Raw genomic sequence first — 25,578 nt, forward strand, 5'->3', positions numbered from 1 at the left:
TTCACCTTCTACATTTCCTTCTCTTCCTTCTCTTACTACCGAATTCCAGTCACCCATGACTATTAAATTTTCATCTCCCTTTACTATCTGAATAATTTCTTTTATCTCATCACACATTTCTTCAATTTCAGACATGTCTCATATAACATGCTTATAAATAAAACTGTATCAGTACTGCACAATGCATTTAATAATTAACTTTTCAACACTAAATTAAAAATAAGTTTTGTAATTATTAGCATCTCCCTTGTGTTTGGATGTGGAGCAAAGTTTTTTTAGGATAGATTAGTATTAGAAATAGATGCTGAGAGCTCTTTTTCTACCTTTAGCTGAGGTGCTCTTGTTCTCAGTGCAGAAAACTCATCAAACTACTGTGACAAAAATTCAAAGAGCGAGTTGTTACTGAATTGTCAGTTAACAGTGGAAACTCCAGGTAGGAATATCAACAATGTAGGAAAAGATATATTGCTACTTACTGTAAACAAGTCACGTTAAGTTGCGGACATGCACAATTAAAAGACGTTTACATAAAGCTTTTGGCCACAGCCTTCAACAGCAAAAGTGAAACACAATTCATACACACAAGCAAGCACACCGCATGCACACATGATCACCAACTACAGCAGCTCAGGCCAAAATGCCAAATTCGGCCTGAGCTACCGGAGTTGGCAGTCATGAGTCATGTGTGCATGAGGTGTGCTTGCTTGTGGGTATGAATGGTGCGTGTTTCTCTTTTGCTGATGAAGGCTGTGGTTGGAAGCTTGGCTGCCTGCAGCTTAACATGTCTTCTTTATGCTGAGTAGCAGTCTGTCTTTTCCTATAGTGTTAAATTGTGTGTTAATTTTGCCACTTGCCATGAAGTCTATGAAAACTTTTTCTTTGACAGTTGAAAGGCCTTCAGGAGTATTTTTGGGCACTACCTGTAAGACAGAGAACAATAGAGGGCCATCGATTCTGACTTGGAATCCAACAAAGAATTTCACTGATTCAGTTTCTATCCATTCACCCATTATCTACTTATCCTACCCACCTCCATGTCATTTTCATTTTGATCATAACTATATCTTTTACCACAGTTTGTTCCCTGATAAATTTGTGTTCCCCTGTCTCTCCAAGTGATTTCCAAACTGCAGCTCCCCACACATCACTCAACAACTCTCAGATTTTAAATAATCTCCAGTACATCCCATGTCTCACAGCTATATGTGTAAATAGTTCATACACATGATTTGTAAATTTTCAGTTTTAGGCACAAATGGAAATTTCTTTAGGAAAACCAGTTGGGTTTACTAAAAGTGCTACAGTTTTCTGCTTATTTTTCTTCTTTATATGTAAATCCACTCATAATTTTCATTACTTGTCATTAGACATAAATTATATTAGCAACTATCTACCTGATTTTGTAAATTGACAAGTAAATTTTGGGTTCTAAGAACATTTTCAATGGAGGAAGAAATGTTTTCAAATAGTGAAATTCCAACCAAGTCCATTGTCTTGGACTCCATGTAGGTGGCATTTTAAAATCAGATTTTGATAAAACAGAACTATCACTTTTTCGGCAAATGGTTGGTAGCTAGTACCCACTACTATCGGAAAATGGCAGTACTGTTTTATTCATTCATTATTTCTTAGCTTAATAAAAACTACAAACACTTGTCACTTTTATTACTTTGAACATTAACTAAATATTCAGAATGAATTTTACACTCTGCAATGGAGTGTTCACTGATGTGAAGTTTTATTAAGTAAGTATTATTTATTGGTTCCCACTATATAACCCAATTCTGTTTGGAGGGTATTAACTGACATCTGTTCACATCCAGGAGTAAGTGTCATGAAAGTTTGGGAACCAACGGTTTAAAACATTTGACATACCAACAACAGCCAAACAATGCATTTGCTTTCTTATCAAATTTGTTGTGAAGAGTCAGGTAAAACAATCTGAAATGATAGTAACATACATAAAAATAACACTAGGAAAAAAAGTCTTCACTGTACACAACACACATTACTCTAGCATGGAAAGGAGCAAATCATGCAGCCATAAAAAAATTGACCATCTCCCTTGTGAAACACAGTTGCTAATAGATAACGACAATTTTAAAAACAGATTAAAAATTCTGTTTTGACAACTAATTCTACTCCATAGATTCATGTATGACTTTCTGAATAGATGGTATCTGTATATAATTGTATTATACTTACTGGATTTGGCAACAAATTAATATTTCAAAAACTCAGTTATGTAAATGTAGCCATGTTTTCACTGACATGTTCCACATCGTGAATATGACTCTTGTTGTTGTGGTCTTCAGTTCTGAGACTGGTTTGATGCAGCTCTCCATGCTACTCTATCCTGTGCAAGCTTCTCCACCTCCCAGTACCTACTGCAGCCTACATCCTTCTGAATCTGCTTAGTGTATTCATCTCTTGGTCTCCCTCTACGATTTTTACCCTCCATGCTGCCCTCCAGTACTAAATTGGTGATCCCTTGATGCCTCAGAACATGTCCTACCAACCGATCCCTTCTTCTAGTCAAGTTGTGACACAAACTCCTCTTCTCCCCAATTCTATTCAATACCTCCTCATTAGTTATGTGATCTACCCATCTAATCTTCAGCATTCTTCTGTAGCACCACATTTCAAAAGCTTTTATTCTCTTCTTGTCTAAACTATTTATTGTCCATGTTTCACTTCCATACACGGCTACACTCCATACAAATATTTTCAGAAACAACTTCCTGACACTTAAATCAATACTCGATGTTATCAAATTTCTCTTTTTCAGAAACGCTTTCCTTGCCATTGCCAGTCTACATTTTATATCCTCTCTACTTTAACCATCAGCAGTTATTTTGCTCCCCAAATAGCAAAACTCCTTTACTACTTTAAGCGTCACATTTCCTAATCTAATTCCCTCAGCGTCACCCAACTTAATTCGACTACATTCCATTATCCTCGTTTTGCTTTTGTTGATGTTCATCTTCTATCCTCCTTTCAAGACACTATCCATTCCGTTCAACTGCTCTTCCAAGTCCTTTGCTGTCTCTGACTGAATTACAATGTCATAGGCAAACCTCAAAGTTTTTATTTCTTCTCCATGGATTTTAATACCTACTCCAAACTTTTCATTTGTTTCCTTTACTGCTTGACTCTTAGAATGTGGAAAAAACTATACATGCAATCCAGGATGTAAAGGAATATGTGTAAGAGATGGATCACTCCTCATAAAATAGGGGATTTATTAGCAATTAGTAGTTTGATTTTAGGTGTGATTTCTGACATAAGAAAATGCATAACTTGGCCACATGCCAAATGCTACTCTGCAAAACCATACCAGTGTATAAAACATTCTATAAATTGTGATACACAGCTTCATTAAGTTGTAGAAAAGACTTTTTATACCATGAAGTGTTGCCATTAAATAATAATTTATTTTGCTGGCACAATTTTTTTATATATTGTTATCATCCAGTAGACTTGACAGCTCGAATTCTATACCACCTGACCATAATTACAATGTACCTCTAACATACAGTATTTGATGAGGCTGTGTCAAAACTTGTTGTATCAGAATAAAGCATTATTTAATGGCAGCTTCTGGTGGCAATGAAAAGTTCTTATACAGTACACTAGTGCATATGAAAGTGTGTGATGTGTGATGAGCCCAACCTACATAGGTAGGAATGATCATCAAAATAAAATAAGAGAAGTCAGAGCTCGAACAGAAAGGTTTAGGTGTTCGTTTTTCCCACGCGCTGTTCAGGAGTGGAATGGTAGGGAGATAGTATGATTGTGGTTCGATGAACTGTCTGCCAAGCACTTAAATGTGAATTGCAGAGTAATCATTTAGATGTAGATGAACCAAAATGGGAAGTTAGATGTATCTTGAACATATGAAGTCTCAAAATTCATACTGTAATGAAATAGGCCATTTTTCAGAAACCATAGCACTGTTTTCATTGGTCAAATGTTGGCAAGAAATATGTATCAGGCTATTGTTCTTGATATTAATGCAAGTTTCACTTTATACTGCCATGAATTAATAAAGAAAAGAAAGGTTTTCAACATATATTAATTATAACCATGTTTTCAACCACCTACATATACAAAGATAATACCCCGAGAACCAGTTTCATTGTGGCAATGATTGATTTACTTTGACAATGACCATTTCTTGTATGAAAAACCAAAAAGTTAACCTAATTAATAATGAATATAAACCAATACATACTCTGGTGAAACATCTAGATTCAGAATTCAAGTAGGTGTATTTATAAAAAGTTAATATGTTTCAATAATTTATATCTCAGAGATAAGATCAGAGGACAGAGTAAACACAATACATTTTAGAATATGTCCAAACTGTTGAGCTGGGATTAAATTCAAATATTAAATACATAAATTGCATCTCAAATCAAATTATAAAAACATACTCACTTAACAAAATTCAGGTTCTAGCATTATATTTGGATTTTTGTAACATTAAAACAATATTCAAAACTTGAGAAGTCATGTTTAGGAAAAAAACAACATCTTTTTGATATTTAATCTACATTTTAACAGTTATCAATAAGTTTCTTAAATATATCATGTCATGTTTGGCATGAAAAAAATGTGTTGAATTTGCTGTTCATGTGTGTTATGGGAGAGATGTCTCTGTAATTTTATGTATATGAAAGTACTATGCAATGTTAGCCCTCATGTTTAAACTTTAATGTGTATGATACTTAAGCAGAGCCAAGAAAAACGATAAACAATGAAGTGTAGTGAAACTGATGGCCTTTTCTTAATTTACTTTGATTAATATCACAAAATCCATTATATAAAACTTCTGCAGAACTGGTATCAAATCTCGTGAAACTAACGTATTTTTGGCCTCTACAAGACCATCAAGATAAAAGGTACATATATTGTGGCCTCTAGTTTTCTGGGGTATAAAAGAGTTTGTAGTTCTGGCACATTCAATTTCCACCAAGATTACAAGGGAGGTCACATTACTTAAGCTGTATTTTTGAAAACTTTATTATTCAGTATATAATTCAAAGTCTGCTGATAACAATTGTGCTGACAGTGTGGACAGAAACATATCTGAATTTATGATCCAATAAAACTATGTGCAATTCAACACTCAACCCCATTACTAATAGTTGGTTTCAATATACAACTCTCCTACTTAGTATACAATTATCCTATTTCAAACAAATGTTTAACTTTTTCTGAAAACCTACTATTTCAGAAGTTATTCCTATTCATAATCATCAATTCTAAAATGTTCCAATATTAAAATGTAATTCTTTAAAAAAAACCACTGTTATAGTTCTGTGGCCTCTATTTTCCTGTTTCCAAAAATATATTTACTAAAATAACATTTTGATTAACAAAATATTCAAATTAAAAAAATTTATGTTTCAAGATAATTTTTGACAGGCTTTCGAGCTACATGCTACAACACAGCATGAAACAGGTTTTAAGGTTGACAAATCCATCACGGAAGCAAAACATTTGAAAATGACCACAGGCTGAAACTGGCCAATAATGTCATACATATACATCGTACAATAACAGCAGCATGCATAATAGAACTGACAGCCTATGATGGTTTTTTAAATTGATTTCATCATTGTGGGCTCATACACGAAGCAACCATCTGAATTTTGTGTGGTAAACTTAAGTTGTGACATCAGCATACATTACAGTTATAAAATGTGAATTGTACAATACATAGCTCAAAGATGTTGCTAATGTGTAGAAGAACCTAACAGAGAGAAATGGGTACAAAGAAAAAAAATAGGATGACAGACAACACTAGTTAATCTGAATGAAGAAGAGAAGAAGTATACAAACAACACCCACTGTCTGCTCCATCTGCAGCACTTTCCTCATTTACTCTCTCTAAGAACTAGTACCTTGTCACAAGTTCACAAAACACAATATCAGTGATTTAACCAGTAAAGACAGCAGCACAGACAGAAACTGAAATGTCTGTCTGTCATTGCTCTGTGTGCAACCTACCTGTCTCTCTCATTTTCAAGCTCAGTGATTTTCTTGGCTTGCTTTGCAGTTTCATTCTCTGCCCGGCCCAGCTTCACCTCTAGATTTCTCCGTTCCTGTTCACCTATCTGCAGTATTTTGTTCTGCTCAGCCATTGTGTCTGTGAAACAAGTAATAATACTATAACATTCCTCTTCAGTGTAATGTCTTACACCACAGATATCTACAAATGAAACTTCGTGGCTCATTCAAAGCATTTGTAGAACTAAACATTGAACAACTAAATACCAGTCCTTTCCAGAATGAAATATTACAGTGTGTTAACTTATAGTTGGCAAACCACTTCCTAGTCTCGAATCAGTGGAAGTTGACACATTTTGGAAGTCTTCAGCCAGCAGTCATTTGTTTCTTTTGGCTGCAGCACACGTTAGCTAGCTGACCACATTATATGAGGTACCTATTTTCATCTGCTTTGCTATTGTTTTGTACCCCATTGTTTTGAGTGTTTTTTATTGTTAAGTACATTTTGAAACTGACTCATGGTGCAGTTCCTGGCTGATCTGAGGAGTTTCCTACAGTGCCTACCAGTAGGCCTAGTGTCATAAGGAAATCAGTGCTGTGTAGTGATGCTCGCAAAATTATATTGCATGTGACTGAATGCTGTGAAACAGAATGGGAGTGGAAACAATTACACCATCCCATCTATAAATTGTCGGTAGAGATGCTACATACACAGGACAAAGCATATGTAGCATTGGGAGTTTCAAACAGTTTCCAAGATTCATCATGGAGAGTCACCAAAAATGCATGGGAAGAAAAATGAGCTTTCATTTTAGATATTTTGTTTGAGGTTGCTTTGAAGGAGCCCTCTATTTCATCTGATTTAATTTACTTTATACCATTCATTACTGTCGTATCACTTTGTCTGGTTACTGTATTATTTTGAAACACACTTATATTCCAGTGCAGTCCCAATGTTGATGAAGTTATCATTAACACAGCCACATCAGATATAAGTGAGAAAGACTCAGATACATAAATGGAAGATCATAACATTGAAAACAAATGACCAAATGGTCTGGAATGTTTTTAGAAAAGTATGACAACTTCAATAAATTAAAAAAAAATTCATAGTATCATACATCTTATTTCTATTTCATGTTTCCTTTTCATGATATAAGTTAATTGCTGCAGTTAGGATCTTTATTAACTGTGTTAATGTGTGAAACAATTTCATTTTTGCTCATGAACAACATTTAAAGCTAGTTTTACTTCCATGCATGACTTCTGATTTCTTGGAAGCATAATCTACATCTACATTTATACTCCACAAGCCACCCAATGGTGTGTGGTGGAGGGAACTTTACGTGCCACTGTCATTACCTCCCTTTCCTGTTCCAGTTGTGTATGGTTCGTGGGAAGAACGACTGCCGGAAAGCCTCCGTGCGCGTTTGAATCTCTCTAACTTTACATTCGTGATCTCCTCGGGAGGTATAAGTAGGGGGAAGCAATATATTCGATACCTCATCCAGGAACGCACCCTCTCGAAACCTGTACAGCAAGCTACACCATGATGCAGAGCACCTCTCTTGCAGAGTCTGCCACTTGAGTTTGCTAAACATCTCCGTAATGCTATTACACTTACCAAATAACCCTGTGACGAAATGCACCGCTCTTCTTTGAATCTTCTCTATCTCCTCTGTCAACGCAACCTGGTATGGATCCCATACTGATGAGCAATACTCAAGTACATCTATATCTACATCCATACTCTACAAGCCACCTGACAGTGTGTGGCAGAGGGTACCTTGAGTACCTCTATCGGTTCTCCCTTCTATTCCAGTCTTGTACTGTTCGTGGAAAGAAGGATTGTCGGTATGCCTCTGTGTGGGCTCTAATCTCTCTGATTTTACTGTATTTACTCAAATCTAAGCCGCAGTCGAATCTAAGCCGCACCTGAAAAATGAGACTCGAAATCAAGGAAAAAAAAATTTCCCGAATCTAAGCCGCACCTGAAATTTGAGACTCGAAATTCAAGGGAAGAGAAAAATTATAGGCCGCATCTCCAAATTGAAACAAAGTTGGTCCATTGTAATATGAGACACAATATGGTCAAATGAATGACAATACAGCTACAGTAGTTTGGTTTGAGTCGTAAGCTTAGCAGTTAAGCTTTACCAGGTAGCCATTGCTATGCGTCAGGCGCTCCGTACGTATTTATACGGGTACCCTTCCTTTTCCACGTGCTTCATCTGGTTTGAATTGATTGCTTATTCTTCTTTGATCTGATAAGCGCAGTTTTCTTTGTTATAGGTGTTTACGTCACTCTAAGCTGAAATGCATTACTATACTGTGTCGTGCATTGTTTGTCGCATTCTGATAATGAGTGTTTACGGCCTGTCGCCGCTCGCGGCATGGCTTGCTTTTGTGCGCGCTACGCTTTTTTTTAAAAAAAAAAAAAAAAAAAAAAAAGAAAGAAAAGAGAGAGAGAGGGGAGGGGGGAGGGGGGGGGGGGGGAATCGTCTGATTAGTCATTAGCGATACAATGGCAAGAAACTGCTATTTGTTGTTACTTACACTGCTGCTTTCTTTGATAATGATCAACAAGAACCAAATGTACATCTGCGTATGATAGAAGATGTTCTGAACGAGAGTTTAGCGAAAATTTTTCTCCGTTTGCAAATCTTTGCAGGGGCCTCTTTAGTACATTACATTCTACACAGAAATTAGAGTCATCTTAGATTTAAAAATCTAGTCAACTGCCGTGCTTCATTTCTGACTGTATCACTATTAAGCATAAGAATAATATGAATATAAACATGACATGATATGTATATTCTTCCGCGTTTGCTGTTGTCTCACTTTAGTTTCGTGGTTTATTAGGCAGACAGGATTTAAATGAGATAGCAGCAAACATGAAAAGATACATGGCAAAATGTTTATATGTGTATTATTCTTATGGTGAAGAGAATACTGCATGTGGCTCACAATTCATAAAAGTTCCTATTAGCAACCATCTCTTCTCAAAGGTAGGAAAGAATTCAGAAAGTAGAGTTGGCCATATTGACAAACATCCCAAACAGTCTTGCCAGTCGGATTTTCGTAGTACATTGAAATGCTGCTACATTCGAAGATGAACAATACAGAATTTGTATTTACTTCGTTGGATAATGTATGAAAATGCAGTGGTCGAAACTCGGGGCGGAGAAAAAATCTCGTCTTCCACCTTTTTTTTTTAAATTTATTTACTGACGCAGAGGTTTTGGTGCCAGTATTTATCTTTGTGCCTACAAAGCATGCCTGTGTAGCGCTACATATATTCGACGGCAAAAGTAAGCGGCACCCACCAACTTTTTTTCAGAATTTACGCTTGCTTTGCACTCGATTCTAAGCCGCAGGTGGTTTTTTGGATGACAAAAACCAGAAAAAAGGGTGCGGCTTAGATTCGAGTAAATACGGTATTCTCATGGTCTCTTCACAAGATATACGTAGGAGAGAGCAATATACAACCTGACTCCTCAGTGAAGGTATGTTCTTGAAACTTCAACAAAAGCCCGTACCGAGCTACTGAGCGTCTCTCCTGCAGAGTCTTCCACTGGAGTTTATCTATCATCTCCATAATGCTTTCGCAATTACTAAATGATCCCGTAACGAAGCGCGCTGCTCTCCATTGGATCTTCTCTACCTCTTCTGTCCACCCTATCTGGCATGGATCCCACACTGGTGAGCAGTATTCAAGCAGTGGGCGAACAAGTGTACTGTAGCCTACTTCCTTTGTTTTCTGGTTGCATTTCCTTAGGATCCTTCCAATGAATCTCAGTCTGGCATCTGCTTTACCGATGGTCACAGTTTCAAATCCTGCCTTGGGCATGGATGTGTGTGATGCCCTTAGGTTAGTTAGGTTTAAGTAGTTCTAAGTTCTAGGGGACTGATGACCACAGATGTTAAGTCCCATAGTGCTCAGAGCCATTTGAACCATTTTTTGCTTTACCGACGATCAACTTTGTACGATAATTCCATTTTAAATCACTCCTAATGCATACTCCCAGATAATTTATGGAATTAACTGCTTCCAGTTTCTGACCTGCTATATTGTAGCTAAATGATAAGGAATCTTTCGTTCTACGTATTTGCAGCACATTACACTTGTCTACACTGAGATTCAATTGCCATTCCCTGCACCATGCGTCAATTCGTCAACTCGCTGCAGATCCTCCTGCATTTCAGTACAATTTTCCATTGTTACAACCTCTCGATATACCACAGCATCATCCGCAAAAAGCCTCAGTGAACTTTTGATGTCATCCACAAGCTCATTTATGTATATTGTGAACAGCAGAGGTCCCACGACACTACCCTGTGGCACACCTGAAATCACTCTTACTTCAAAAGACTTCTCTCCATTGAGAATGACATGCTGCGTACTGTTATCTAGGAACTCCTCAATCCAATCACACAATTCGTCTGATGGTCCATATTCTGTTACTTTGTTCATTAAACGACTGTGGGGAACTGTATCAAACGCCTTGCGGACTCAAGAAACACGGCATCTATCTGGGAGCCTGTGTCTATGGCCCTCTGGGTTTCACACGATCGTCTTTTTTGAAACCCATGCTGATTCCTACAGAGTAGATTTCTAGTCTCCAGAAAAGTCTTTATGCTTGAACATAATACGTGTTCCAAAATTCTACAACTGATCGACGTTAGAGATATAGGTCTATAATTCTGCACATCTGTTCGATGTCCCTTCTTGGAAATGGGGATGACCTGTGCCCTTTTCCAATCCTTTGGAATGCTGTGCTCTTCTGGAGACTTACGGCACACCGCTGCAAGAAGGGGGGCAAGTTACTTCGCGTACTTTGTGTAAAATGGAACTGGTATCCTATCAGGTCCAGCGGCCTTTCCTCTTTTGAGAAATTTTAATTGTTTCTCTATCCCTCTGTCATATATTTCGATATCTACAATTTTGTCATCTGTGCAACAATCTAGAGAAGGAACTACAGTGCAGTCTTCCTCTGTGAAACAGCTTTGGAAAAAGACATTTAGTATTTCGGCCTTTAGTCTGTCATCCTCTGTTTCAGTACCATTTTGGTCACAGAATGTCTGGACGTTTTATTTTGATCCACCTACCACTTTGACATAAGACCAAAATTTCTTAGGATTTTCTGCCAAGTCAGTACATAGAACTTTACTTTCAATTTCATTGAACACCTCTCGCATAGCCCTCCTCACAATACATTTTGCTTTGTGTAATTTTTGTTTATCTGCAAGGCTTTGGCTATATTTGTGTTTGCTGTGAAGTTACCTTTACAGCAGTTTTCTAACTCGGTTGTTGTACCACGGTGGCTCTTTTCCATCTCTTATGATCTTGCTTGGCACTCATCTAATGCATATTGTACGATGGTTTTGAACTTTGTCCACTGATCCTCAGCACTATCTGTACTTGAGACAAAACTTTTGTGTTGAGCCATCAAGTACTCTGAAATCTGCTTTTTGTCACTTTTTCTAAACAGAAAAATCTTCCTACCTTTTTCATTATTTCTACTTACAGCTGAAATAATCAACGCAGTAACTGCTTTATGATTGCTGATTCCCTGTTCTGCGTTAACTGTTTCAAATAGTTTGGGTCTGTTTGTCACCAGAAGGTCTAATTTGTTATCACCACAAGTTGATTCTCTGTTTAACTGCTCAAGATAGTTTTCAGATAAGGCACTTAAAAAAATTTCACTGAGTTCTTTGTCCCTGTCACCCATTATGAACGTCTGAGTCTCCCAGTCTATATCCGGCAAATTAAAATCTCCACCCAGAACGATAACATGGTGGGGAAATCTACTCAAAATATTTTCCAAATTTTCCTTCAGGTGTTCTGCCACAACAGCTGCTGAGCCAGGGGGCCTATACACACATCCAATTACCATGTTTGAGCCTGCTTTAACCGTGACCTTCACCCAAATTATTTCACATTTCGGATCTCCGTCAATTTCCTTCAGTACCATTGCACTTCTTATCGCTATAAACACGCCTCCCCCTTCACTGTCCAGCCTGTCTCTGCAGTATACATTCCAATCTGAGTTTAGGATTTCATTACTGTTTACGTCTGGTTTCAGCCAGCTTTCTGTCCCTAGTAGTATGTGGGCTTTGTGACCATTTATTATGAGAGCCATTCTGGGACCTTTCTATAGACGCTCCTGCAGTTTATTATCACCGCATTAATATTGTTATTCCCTGTTGCGTTTTGCCTGTTACTACCCTGCCGCGTCTCAGGAAGTGTCTTGTCAGGCCTAGGGAGGGACTTCTCTAACCTAAAAAAACCACATGTGCACTCCGCACGTACTACACTACCCTTGTAGCCACTTCCTGCGTGTAGTGCATGCCTGACCTATTCATGGGGACCCTACATTTCTCCACCCGATAGTGGTGGTCAAGAAATGTGCACCCCAGATCTCCGCAGAATTGTCTGAGCCTCTGGTTTAAGCCTTCCACTCTCCTCCAAACCAGTGGACCGCGATTGGTTCTGGGAATGATACTACAAATAGTTAGCTCAGATTCCAACCCACAAGCAAGGCTTTCCGCCTTCACCAATTCCGCCAACCGCCTGTACGAACTGAGGATGACCTCTGAACCCAGACAGCAGGAGTCATTGGTGCTGACATGAGTAACAATTTGCAGTCGGGTGCACCCAGTGCTCTCTATCACCACCGGCAGGGCCTCCTCCACATCTCGAATGAGACCCCCCGGCAAGCAGACAGAGTGAACACTGGCCTTCTTCCCCGACCTTTACGCTATTTCCCTAAGGGGATCCATCACCCGCCTAACATTGGAACTTCCAATCACTAATAATCCCCTCCCCCCATGTGCCTGCTCGGACCTTGCTGAAGGAGTGGCCACATGTCCACTCACAGCCAGAGCGGGCGATGCCACACAGCCAGTCTCCACATTGACCCTCCGCCTCGTGCGCCGTGATGGGCACCTTCCTGTTTTTGCAACAGAATACTTAAAATGTTACATAAAATCAAATATGTCCTAAGTGTGGCTAAAGAGGAAAGTAAATCCCAGCATTGAATGTACATTTTGCAGTATTTCTTTCATATCAAGTGAAATTTTTATGTGCAACTTTTGTGTGAAAATTTGCTTGTTACAGAGATAATATAATTTTTCAGGATGTAAAGTTCACTTCCATAGCTGAGTGGTCAGTGTGGCAGAATGCCATGCGAGGGATCCAGGTTCAATTCCTGGCTGTGTTGGAGATTTTCCCCACTTGGGGACTGGGTGTTGTGTTGTCTTCATCATCATTTCATCCTCATTGACACACAAGTCACAGAAATGGCAACAACTACAAAGACTTGTGATCAGTCTACCCGACAGGAGACTCGATCTGCAATAAAATCAACAAGGTATACTTAAACAACACTTATATAATTGTAAAAATTATCATTACACAGATGGAATTAAAATTTTCAGATCTTTTAGCCCTAAATATTAGTTTAAGCACAAGGGTCCCAGAGATCCCTACTCATAGTATACTTTACAGAAAAATCCCTTACCATACCTATTTATTTTATTAAATTATGTTCCAGAAAATAGTACTTTTTTATTAGCAAAAAATATGCTTTGGTGAATGGCTTTGTATACAGATATATAAAAATAGCTTTCAAAGCTCAAAATAATGAGTTACAAAAGATCACCAGTAATAAAATCTTGAGTATACTCTTGCAGTGTACTTTGACTAAAGCATCATGACTTAAGTCTTTTTTTTTATCTCTGTGCTGCCTTGAAGTCAAATCCTGCATTTCAAAATGGCTTCCTGTGAATAGAAATCTTGGAGGAGCTGGATGAAGCACAGTACATGTGCTTATCTTGTACTACGGGCAAGTATTTATCAGTCATCTGATGAACTGTTGCTGCTATCAATCTCCAATTAGGTAACATCAAACTCTTCAACATTTTCTGAGCTGCTATTTTCCATGTGAAACTCAGGATCGCTATAGCCATCCATTTACAAAAGCACTGCCTAAATAACACAGGACAGAGGCTGAAAGCACGTATTTTGTCATAAAGTATTCAGAGTTGCTCACAGTAAAGATGATAAGTGGTGGCAACGACCTCAACAAAACATGACAGACTGGCTACAAATATAGCACTGAATGCTCTCTGGTGGCAAAACACTTAACTTCGGGTGTTAAAATGGATATAAGCAAGGTTTCGTTTTTTTTTCAAATGTCTTTTCTGAAGTTATCCAAGTACATTCAGGATTTTAAGTTTCTTTCAAAATAATGAAAACAAGATAACTCTAGATTTCATGTTAAGGTATTAGGATCAAAACACATTAAGATTTTTCCTTTTTTTGCATTTGAATACAATGAATACTTTTTGCACCGTTCTTCCTTAATGGATGAAAAATTTCATCTAGGCCTGTTTTGATGATCACATTATCACTGCACAAGGCAGGAAAAAGTGTAACAGTGGTGATGAAGTTGTTGAGAGTCCTAGACAACCATTTACATACTATGGGCAGAACCAACTGAACCCAAACACACTGAAAACACAAATGAGCTTCTAAGTTGAGGAGAAGGGAGGCAAAAATGAGTTTAACCCATTCCTGGAAGGAAAAACACTGTGAAACTATGTAATCCCAAAATAGTTAAAACTTATGTTGGACTCCAGCTTTCATCTTAAGCAACACTGGTTGAACTTGTCAGAAATAGCACCGTGTGCAAATTGGAAAGCACCCCCAGAAACTGTGGTGATTTCTGCACTTGGTTTGTGCTGAATATGTATGATCTTATTGTACAGGTCACATTATACCAAAGCTGCAGTGCAATGTCCTACATCTTTACAGACTGTCTATGTACCACTGCCTGGAGAAGCTATAATACCTAGCTGGAATTTCTCGTCCTGACATTTCACAACAGGCTGTAGCCAGGAAGGAGAAGACAAAAGTAAGAACATCAGAGGTCTATTCTCTACTCATGATCATCATGAAATATGAGTGGTGTCTGAGGAAGAATTCCACCATGGCCACACAGAGTACTCTCTGCCTGGAAGTTACTCAAACAAATCAGTTCTGGTGTCATCAGGTTAGGCTTACCATACTGTTTTGGGTCCAACCCCATACATATGACCAAATATTTCTTGTACAACTCAGGACATATCTTTGAATTTACTTAGATTGAGCATATAGTGCAAGAGAACTTACTGCTCTCCCCTTATTTCCACTCCAGTGATTAGATGGAACACAATTTGTTATATAAAAATATTTTAATCCATGATATTTTACAAAGTGCACAAGATTCTGCTCCATAATACAAAGTGCACAAGGTGCCCACAAGCTTTTGCCCTTGGCTAGCTAGACATGCATCAGTTAGCTGCAGAGTATCCAACCTACCTTGCCACATCCACTCACTGTGGCCACTAAGCAGTATCAAGTGCACAAAGGACCCAGAAGATCTCCTTACCTGCACCCAAAGTTGCAACATTTCCTGATAGGGAGCAGATTATACTAGACAAACTGACCTGTCCAGTTTGAAAGATACCAGAATATGGCACTTGTTGCTTTAATTACAACATAAAACTCACAACAAGGAAATTCTGATTTAATTTCAACATTTAGAAGATGTTTAACAGCAGATACTGGAATTTTGTCCCTAACTGCAGGCCAAATGTTCCCAATGATAGAAAAAAACTTTCACAGTCTCTTGTAGAGATTGGAAACTTGCGCTGAATGTTCAGAAATGTAAAATCTAGCACTTCACAAAATGAAAAAATGTGGTATGCTATTACTACAATATCAATGAGTCACTGTTGGAATCAGCCAACTCATAAAAATACCTGGGTGTAACACTTTGTAAGGCTATGAAATGGAATGATCACATAGGTTCAGTTGTGAGTATTGTGGGTAAAGCAGACGGTAACTTCAATTTATTGTCAGAATACTGGGGAAGTGCAATCAATCTTCAAGGGAGATTGCTTACAAATGACTAATGCGACTGGTTCTAGAATATTGCTCAAGTGTGTGGGACCCATACCAAAGAGGACTAACAGGGCATATCGAAGATATAAAAAGAAGGGCAGCACAAATGGTCACAGGTATGTTTTAACCCATGATAGAGTGTCACAGAGGTACTGAAGAAACTGAACTGGCAGATTCTTGAAGTAAGATGTAAACTATCCCAAGAAAGTCTATTAACAAAGTTTCAGGAGCCAGCTTTAAATGATTAAGGATCTACTACAACCCCCATGTGTGACTCACATAGGGATCATGAGGATAAGATTAGAATAATTAATGCATGCACAGAGGCATTCAGTCAATCATTCTTCCTGTGCTCCATACAAGAATGGAACAGGAAGAAACCCTAATAACTGGTACAATGGGACGTACCACTTGTGATGCACCTCACAGTGGTTTGCAGAGTATAGGTGTAGATGTAGATGTAGAACTGGAATGGATTTCTCAGGCAATGACACCCCAAATTCATTCATTTTAGAAATGTAGTAACATGAAGACTTTTGCCACCTTAAAAATTTCTGGTTTGGCAGGACATTCCTGATCACTATGATTTCCATTGTATCCTTGAATTAAAAAAATTCTCTTATATGTGGTGAAGCAGTAATGTCAATAGCATTCCTATGTTTGGATGTTTTCATCTTAACCTTTATGTGCAACAAAAGACTCTCCAGTAGACACAGTGCAATAAACACATTCATTACTTGCACCGTACTGTCATAAGACAGTTTCAGAAATTTGATTCCTGTTGTAGGTTAACATTAAACAAATGCTTTCTTTTGCATGTTACTTAACTAATCAAAGCATGAATAGAGACAAAATGATGAAAAACATGTAGACAAGTTGCTTCACACATGATGACAACATAAACACATTGCCCCTGTTGTGTTGCCAAATGACTAAGTGAAGAGTTGTGGTGTAACAAATAACCATGTGTTCCCTTTGACATCAGCACTTGCTGCAAGGTTAGCTGAGAAAGGCATGACCACAAGAGAATGTTTAAAAATATGACATACAACATATAGGTCCAAAAAAAAGTTACTCTCCTGTAATAAAATTCGCGAAGCCTTGACACTTTTGCAACCCCAGTCATTATCCAGACAGCACTAACAAAACCAGGAATGTACAGTCTAATCCTGGACATATGATAAACCTACACAAGGAACAAAGCTAGTCTTCAGAGATGTATCTCAATGTGGAGTCTGTATTTTGCTAATGTGGAAATGAGATAACATCAGTGCACTTCTTGCAGTGTCACCTATACCCAGTCTCGCACATCAACGAGAACATAACCAAGGCTACAATCAGTGTACTTGACATTTATGAGTTCTGGTCCGCAACTGTCTAAGATTTTGAAACATTTACATTTTTCCCTGAGTTAAGAAATGTGTAAATGTATTTATGTTGATTGCTTCTGATACAACAAACAAATAAATATATTGCTGCCCTTATATTCACTTTGTTTTCATTCAGTTATTATTTATTAACAAAGTTTGAGTTCACTTGAATTTGTGGTAAAGGCAGCCCTTACTACTGCATCCTATGAGGATTTCCTTACTATTGCATCTGTATGATTCACAATTAATCAGATTTAATCAGAAGCATTACTACTATGAAAGAATATTAAAGAAGGAAAGTTGCTACTCTCATATAGTGGAGATGCTGAGTCGTGATAGGAACAACAAAAACATTCACACAATTCTACACACACACACACACACACACACACACACACACACACACACACACACACACACACACACACACACATATATATATATACTATGAAAGACAACAGAAAAAAACAAAATAGTCACATACTGGATGACCTTAACAGGTTGTTCTTGAGTATCTCCATCTGCCGTGTTAGGTTCTCAATTGTGCGCTTGTCCAGTATTGCCTGCTTCTTGGCAGCCTCCATATGCTTCTGTACTTGTGCCAGGGTCTCCATAGCTTTTGTTCGCTTCTCCTCTGCAGCTCCTCGTAACTGATCCATTTGTTGTGCTTTCTTAAGGTAGCTATCTTGTAATTTGGAAGCTTTTATTAGTTCATTGTGCAACTTCATCAGCTCATCCTCTTTCACCTATGAAACAAAAGATATTTGAAACAGAGACAAATTAAAAGGCCCCTCTACAGATATGACACTGAAATAGTATACTTTCTTGTCATACTGTTGGTGATTAGAACGTACAATGATTCAAAGTGTTATGCTATGCATGGATTATGAACCACAACTATATAAACACTGAGCACAACTGTACAATATTTCATGAAATTGTGGTTTGTCATTTCAGGCACTGTACTGGATAAGCAAACATCTTAGAAACATATAAATGATGACAACACACACAATTAATGCATCTAACTGATGTTCAGCAAGTTTTAGGTCCCTGATTACATCCAATAATTTAGAGTCAGCAGAGATTTGCAGAAAAATTCAGAACAATGTTTCTCCTGTAATCTGCCATATTCACAATTTAAGTCCAAAAAATTTTTGATTAGGTTTCGCTTCATTATGGAGGGTTCAGAGTAGAGTTACGTACACAGGTTCAAACTCCCATCAACAGCAAGAAATTGGGTCTCACAGTGTGACATTACAAGTGTCTAGTTCACAAAAATTCTGGAAGTACTGAGTATTTGATGGGATACACTGCTACCAGGCAATAAACGGCATGGGAAGCCAAGTGGAGAATTGCCGGCTGCAGGAGGCAGCTAATACTGGCATAAAGTAAGCAGTCAGCGGAAAATTCCTGAGCATCAGAGTAGCTTGCCAAGTGTGGAAAGATGGTGGCCCCAGGGACTTAGAATATGGAGATAAAGTGGAATATGGATGGAAAGTATATAAGATTCCTTACATACTTGCTAAGAGAAAACTAAATCCAGCATATGAATTGTGACAATGAGGTGAGAACATTAAAAATTGAACCTTGTTTGTGAATGCATTATCTCAAAAGTTATTAACATTTTTACAGTCATTGTAGCTTATAAAAATTATAACCATCAAACCTGTCAAGCATATTTAAACTTATGATACATCATATGAAAGCTGATGTTGCCAACAATTGCAACAGCATGCTACTGTTGCTGTAAAACAAAATAATAAACAGTTATATTACTCTTCTTCTTCTTACTCTTCTTCTGCATGCCAATGCTGAGACATGTATCCTCTTTCTGTCTTCACTTTTCACTGCCACTTCATTGTGGGTCTTCATACGTCCATTCTTCCTCTGGGCTGGTAGAGCATGACCAGATGTGGGATACTGTCTGCACTCGTTCTTTGCAGTTTATGTTTCCATAATCTTTTATTTTGTTAAATCGCCTCAATGTCATTCACTATCATTCTCTATTGAAGAAGATGTCAACAGTTCAGATGGTGAAAGAGGATGTTATATAGCATGCCAGTGGTAAAAGACATGGGAAACATCTCTTCAGGGCAGGCACAGATAAAATCCTGGAAATGGTGGTCTGCTTAGGAGTGGTATTCTGAAATGTTACTCAACAGGTGTGGAAGCTGTGAGATGGGAGCCCCATCACCAAACTGAACCTGTACAGTGATCATAACATGGCTAGTGGAGTTTAGGCAGATTTGCTATATTCACAGTTCACAGCCTGATGAAAAAGAATGGCTAAGCAATTTACTTTGTCAAATGCAAATAGTAGCATAAGCACAAATTTCTCGAGAATATATGTAAAGAGACCAGCATGAGAATCCCAGGCCATGATCCAGCTAACTCCAATGTTCAGTTAACCATAACTCAATGTTTATAATGTATTTTTAGTTCATAACTGCAAAAATAATGTACATACACTTTATTATGAGGTTATATATTGACCAATTGTATTTACTGTATGTTCTAGCTTATATGAATGTGAAATTTTATGTTATAAAAACTTGAATGGTGGTCATTTTATAAGCACATGCTTTATGTAGAGTAGTTGTCACATGACCGAGTTCATAAAGAGACTTTCAGAACTGAACCACGCTCTTTTGGCTGGTCCTTGGCTGAGTAATACAGTCAGTGAGGCTTGGGAGGCCAGAGCACCATACAGCCTCTGACAGCATTCATGGGACTTTTGAACATTTTTGTGGTCATGGACTTAAAAACTTGGAAATATTTTAGGACTTTGAATAATTTCATGGCAATGAGCTGTGGGCTGTGAATTCAGCCAGGACTTGGAATTTTCAAGTTGCTTTTATGACCTCATACATTTTATCATTATTTATCTGTTTTTTGACTGTTGCTTACTTATTTTGCTGCATTTTTACTACTCCACGCTGTGTGGTGAATTTTTTAGGTGTTCACCACAATCACACTGATGATTAGTTGAGGTAACATTTAGCTGTGACTTTTAGTGGGCTTTCATCCTAACAAACTTTAAAATCTTTATGTACCCATATATATGTAAATTGTCTGTTTGCACTACATAACTACATTCTGCACTACTAAATATTGTTCAGTTGATTTATTAATTTTTATTTGTGGCCACTATTCTTCAATATTTGTGTGCTTATTCAAAATAAATATTTAGTTTGAATTCTGAACAACCTGGTTCAGCAAACACCATTAACCTACAGGACCTTTTTTAAATATTTCATCCTCATTTCAGATTATTTTCCCTATTCTTCTTCTAACATGTCTACTCTAGTAAAATGTCTAAGGAATCATAACTGTGTTAGCATTTGGGCTTAAATCAATATACATGACCACCTGCGATAGATTTCAGAGAGCCATGTGTTTCCTGTACTGGCCATTACATTTTATCATGTTGAGTTTTGACTCATTTAAGAATTGCGTAACCGATTAAGTGAGTTAAGTTGGATCGGCCACTTGAAAAGAGTGTACTTCATCGGATGTGCCCTCTAAAAATTAAGTGGTTTTTCTGGATCCAGCGACTGGAAATTGCTGTTGGTTACATGGAATGTGGTGTGTTCATTGTAAGGACTGTAAGACACATAGTAATATGACCACTATGTCTTCTGCGTCTTATACTGTTGGGGTGCTATATAAGAATACAGCAAGCCTCTGTTGTTACATGTGTAAGTAACTATTGTCTTTGGAAAATGTTAATGTATTCTAGTAAACCTCAAGCTATGAATTAAAGATAAATAGCAACTATTTAACATAAAGAATGAGGCAGTAACTTTATTCAGAGCAGTGACTTTCCTGCTAATTTAGTAGATTTACACGTGGCTGGCATGAGCGCAAGCAGTATTACATAGTACATTCACAGGTCAAAGTTAGTAAAGCATAGAGATTAAATTTTATGATTTACTTATCTTTTATTGATATATAGCTTAATTCATTTCATGTTGCTGAAGGTTTTCCTTCTTAATGTGATCTACAGAACATGATGAATGAGTGAATGAACTTGTCTTAATGAATTGCAGCTCTCCTTAATGTGGATAAGTACGAAGATAATGGAGGGGTATGTGGCCAGCACACTGTCCCCCTGACCATTGTCAGCTAATGTGACCAGATGTTGAGTATCAGTTCCCATTAAAAATACATAAGGTGCAGGTAAGGAACATGGTGCTAAGCTTTTATTTAAATGTCAGCTCAATGTTAACACTGAAATGAGAGAAACATTTATTGGATTTTAAGTGACATTTGTGCACTGAAGTTCTGTCCTGTAACATCATGTGTAATGGAAAGAAGCATTTCCACTTTGAATATGTTTTGTCAGGCAAAAAAATAAATAAATAAAAATAAAAAAAGACAAGTATTTTAGAGAATCTGAAAGAAGTAGTAATATATTGCAACAAACACAGTTACTGCTCATTAGCAAGATGAAGTCATTATTACTGTTGTCATAAATTGCTAGTATAAAGTTTGAGTCCAAGAAATTCCTACTTTTTTTTAAATTTTTATTTTTTTTTATTTTTTATTTTTTTTTATTTTTTTAATGTCGCTGATGTATTTTCAGATCAAAATGAAGTAGAAAAAACTCATGAAACAACAGAAGGGCAGTTGATTGACTCATATTTACAGGGGTGATCTTGGCAATATACAGTATGCCTGCTCTGTAAGCTGCCTAAAAAATATTACTATAAATTATTTTAGGGTACTGTTCAAGGGTTTTTAGTTGCTACCAAATGACATGACAGCAGGCATAAAAGGAATGAGAAGAGGTGTCAGTAGGTTTGTCATAGTTTTATAAAGCCCAACAGAGGTGATCAGGGAACTTAAGTGGCAATTCTTTTTGGATAAAGCAGATATTCTCAAAATACCCTGTTACTCCCCCCCCATGAACCATGGACCTTGCCGTTGGTGGGGAGGCTTGCGTGCCTCAGTGATACAGATAGCTGTACCGTAGGTACAATCACAACGGAGGGGTATCTGTTGAGAGGCCAGACAAACGTGTGGTTCCTGAAGAGGGGCAGCAGCCTTTTCAGTAGTTGCAAGGGCAACAGTCTGGATGATTGACTGATCTGGCCTTGTAACAATAACCAAAACGGCCTTGCTGTGCTGGTACTGTGAACGGCTGAAAGCAAGGGGAAACTACGGCCGTAATTTTTCCCGAGGGCATGCAGCTTTTACTGTATGATTAAATGATGATGGCGTCCTCTTGGGTAAAATATTCCGGAGGTAAAATAGTCCCCCATTCGGATCTCCGGGCGGGGACTACTCAAGAGGATGTTGTTATCAGGAGAAAGAAAACTGGCGTTCTACGGATCGGAGCGTGGAATGTCAGATCCCTTAATCGGGCAGGTAGGTTAGAAAATTTAAAAAGGGAAATGGATAGGTTAAAGTTAGATATAGTGGGAATTAGTGAAGTTCGGTGGCAGGAGGAACAAGACTTCTGGTCAGGTGACTACAGGGTTATAAACACGAAGTCAAATAGGGGTAATGCAGGAGTAGGTTTAATAATGAATAGGAAAATAGGAATGCGGGTAAGCTACTACAAACAGCATAGTGAACGCATTATTGTGGCCAAGATAGACACGATGCCCATGTCTACTACAGTAGTACAAGTTTATATGCCAACTAGCTCTGCAGATGATGAAGAAATTGAAGAAATGTATGATGAAATAAAAGAAATTATTCAGATAGTGAAGGGAGACGAAAATTTAATAGTCATGGGTGACTGGAATTCGAGTGTAGGAAAAGGGAGAGAAGGAAACGTAGTAGGTGAATATGGATTGGGGCTAAGAAATGAAAGAGGAAGCCACCTGGTAGAATTTTGCACAGAGCACAACTTAATCACAGCTAACACTTGGTTTAAGAATCATGATAGATGGTTGTATACATGGAAGAACCCTGGAGATACTAAAAGGTATCAGATAGATTATATAATGGTAAGACAGAGATTTAGGAACCAGGTTTTAAATTGTAAGACATTTCCAGGGGCAGATGTGGACTCTGACCACAATCTATTGGTTATGACCTGTAGATTAAAACTGAAGAAACTGCAAAAAGGTGGGAAATTTAAGGAGATGGGACCTGGATAAACTGAAAGAACCAGAGGTTGTACAGAGTTTCAGGCAGAGCATAAAGGAACAATTGACAGGAATGGGGGAAAGAAATACCGTAGAAGAAGAATGGGTAGCTTTGAGGGATGAAGTAGTGAAGGCAGCAGAGGATCAAGTAGGTAAAAAGACGAGGGCTAGTAGAAATCCTTGGGTAACAGAAGAAATATTGAATTTAATTGATGAAAGGAGAAAATATAAAAATGCAGTAAATGAAGCAGGCAAAAAGGAGTACAAACGTCTCAAAAATGAGGTCGACAGGAAGTGCAAAATGGCTAAGCAGCGATGACTAGAGGACAAATGTAAGGATGTAGAGGCTTATCTCACTAGGGGTAAGATAGATACTGCCTACAGGAAAATTAAAGAGGCCTTTGGAGATAAGAGAACCACATGTATGAACATCAAGAGCTCAGATGGAAACCCAGTTCTAAGCAAAGAAGGGAAAGCAGAAAGGTGGAAGGAGTATATAGAGGGTCTATACAAGGGCGATGCACTTGAGGACAATATTATGGAAATGGAAGAGGATGGAGATGAAGATAAAATGGGAGATACGATACTGCGTGAAGAGTTTGACAGAGCACTAAAAGACCTGAGTCGAAACAAGGCCCCGGGAGTAGACAACATTCCATTGGAACTACTGCTGGCCTTGGGAGTGCCAGTCCTGACAAAACTCTACCATCTGGTGAGCAAGATATATGAGACATGGAGGGGGGGGGGGGGGGGGGAAGAGGTCTGCCTAGCTAGCCTTGGTTCAGCTGTGGTTGCTCCTTTGCAATTCCACTTCACAATCACATCATCAGTAAACTTAGGCAGTTTTAGAAGGGTTGAAACATTCCTGATGGATTTGTTACTTAGATGACATCTAATGTCTAGTTCATGTTCATTGTCACTGAACTCTCCTGATCAGCCCATTCTGCTGTTACTCCTTGTCTACTGACAACACAATACTGCCACCTCTTTTATGCTGGAGTGTCTGTCCCTCATGACATTTATTTTATTTTATTTTATTTTATTTATTTATTTATTTAAATTGGTGTGATTATGAAATTACAATGAAACCAGACCTTTAGCTGCTTACAGGCACTGATAAACATCAATGGGGACAGTTGAAAAATTCATGCCCTGACCAGGACTTGAAGCCAGGACCTCCTGCTTGCATGGCAAATGCTCTATCCGACTGAGCCACCGAGGACACAGTGCAACTGCAGGGACTTGTTTCTGGCATGCTCCCTGTGAGACCCACACTTTTCAACTTTCTGTCCACACACTAAATTTGTAGTGCCCCTGTCCACCATACTCATTACTCATAGCAGTCAATCTACCAATTCCCATAAGAGTTTGGGCAATCTGAGTGCATACACACTGAAGAAGATCATTGGCTGATAAGCCTTATCTATAGGAAACTGGTATCTGTACAGATACCATTGATGATCTTGCAACTCTCGAAGAATGAAATTACAATGAAATCAGACCTTTAGCTGCTTACAGGCATTGATAAATATCAACGGGGACAGTTGAAAAGTATATGCCCTGACCGGGACTCAAACATGTCGAAAAGAACAGATACTGACAATGATTTCTTCAGTGTGGATGCACTCACATTGCTCAAGCTCTTACAGGAATCAGTAGATTGACTGCCTTGAGTATTGAGTATGGTGGGCAGGGGCACTACAAATGTAGTATGTGGACAGAAAGTTGAAAAGTGTAGGTCTCATGTGGAACATGCCAGAGATACTTCCTGCAGTCATACTATTGTGTGGGTCCTTGGTGGCTCGGTCAGATAGAGTATCTGCCCTGGAAGCAGGAGGTCCCGGGTTCAAGTCCCAGTCAGGGCACACATTTTTCAACTGTCCCAGTTGATATTTATCAATGTCTGTAAGCAGTTAAATGTCTGGTTTCATTGTAATTTCATTCTTCGAGAGCTGAAAGATCACCAATGGTACCTGTACGGATATCAGCTTCATATGATCTGATTATGGCCATCAGACTCTCTCTTACATTGGACCAGAGTTTCACACATACAGTACTTTTTTAGTTGCATATGGAAGAACAATTAAAATATGACAAATGGTATTAAAGCAATTCGAGTGTCTGTACTGACAATGTGGGTAAA

General features: G+C 38.1%; 1 protein-coding gene across 1 annotated transcript in view; it reads right to left on the minus strand.

Moving 5' to 3' along the window:
- The window catches only part of LOC124716692 (cilia- and flagella-associated protein 58-like), a 145,668-nt gene that overhangs the window by 72,642 nt on the left and 47,448 nt on the right, over positions 1-25,578 (minus strand). Inside the window, exons 7-8 of the mRNA XM_047243232.1 lie at positions 17,819-18,080; positions 6,016-6,154 (exon numbers count right to left, since the gene is read on the minus strand). Coding sequence (XP_047099188.1) covers positions 6,016-6,154; positions 17,819-18,080 — 401 coding nt within the window. The remainder of the gene's footprint in view (positions 1-6,015; positions 6,155-17,818; positions 18,081-25,578) is intronic.

Source organism: Schistocerca piceifrons, chromosome 9 (genome assembly GCF_021461385.2).
Source record: "Schistocerca piceifrons isolate TAMUIC-IGC-003096 chromosome 9, iqSchPice1.1, whole genome shotgun sequence".
In the NCBI taxonomy this organism is placed as follows: Eukaryota; Metazoa; Arthropoda; class Insecta; order Orthoptera; family Acrididae; genus Schistocerca; species Schistocerca piceifrons.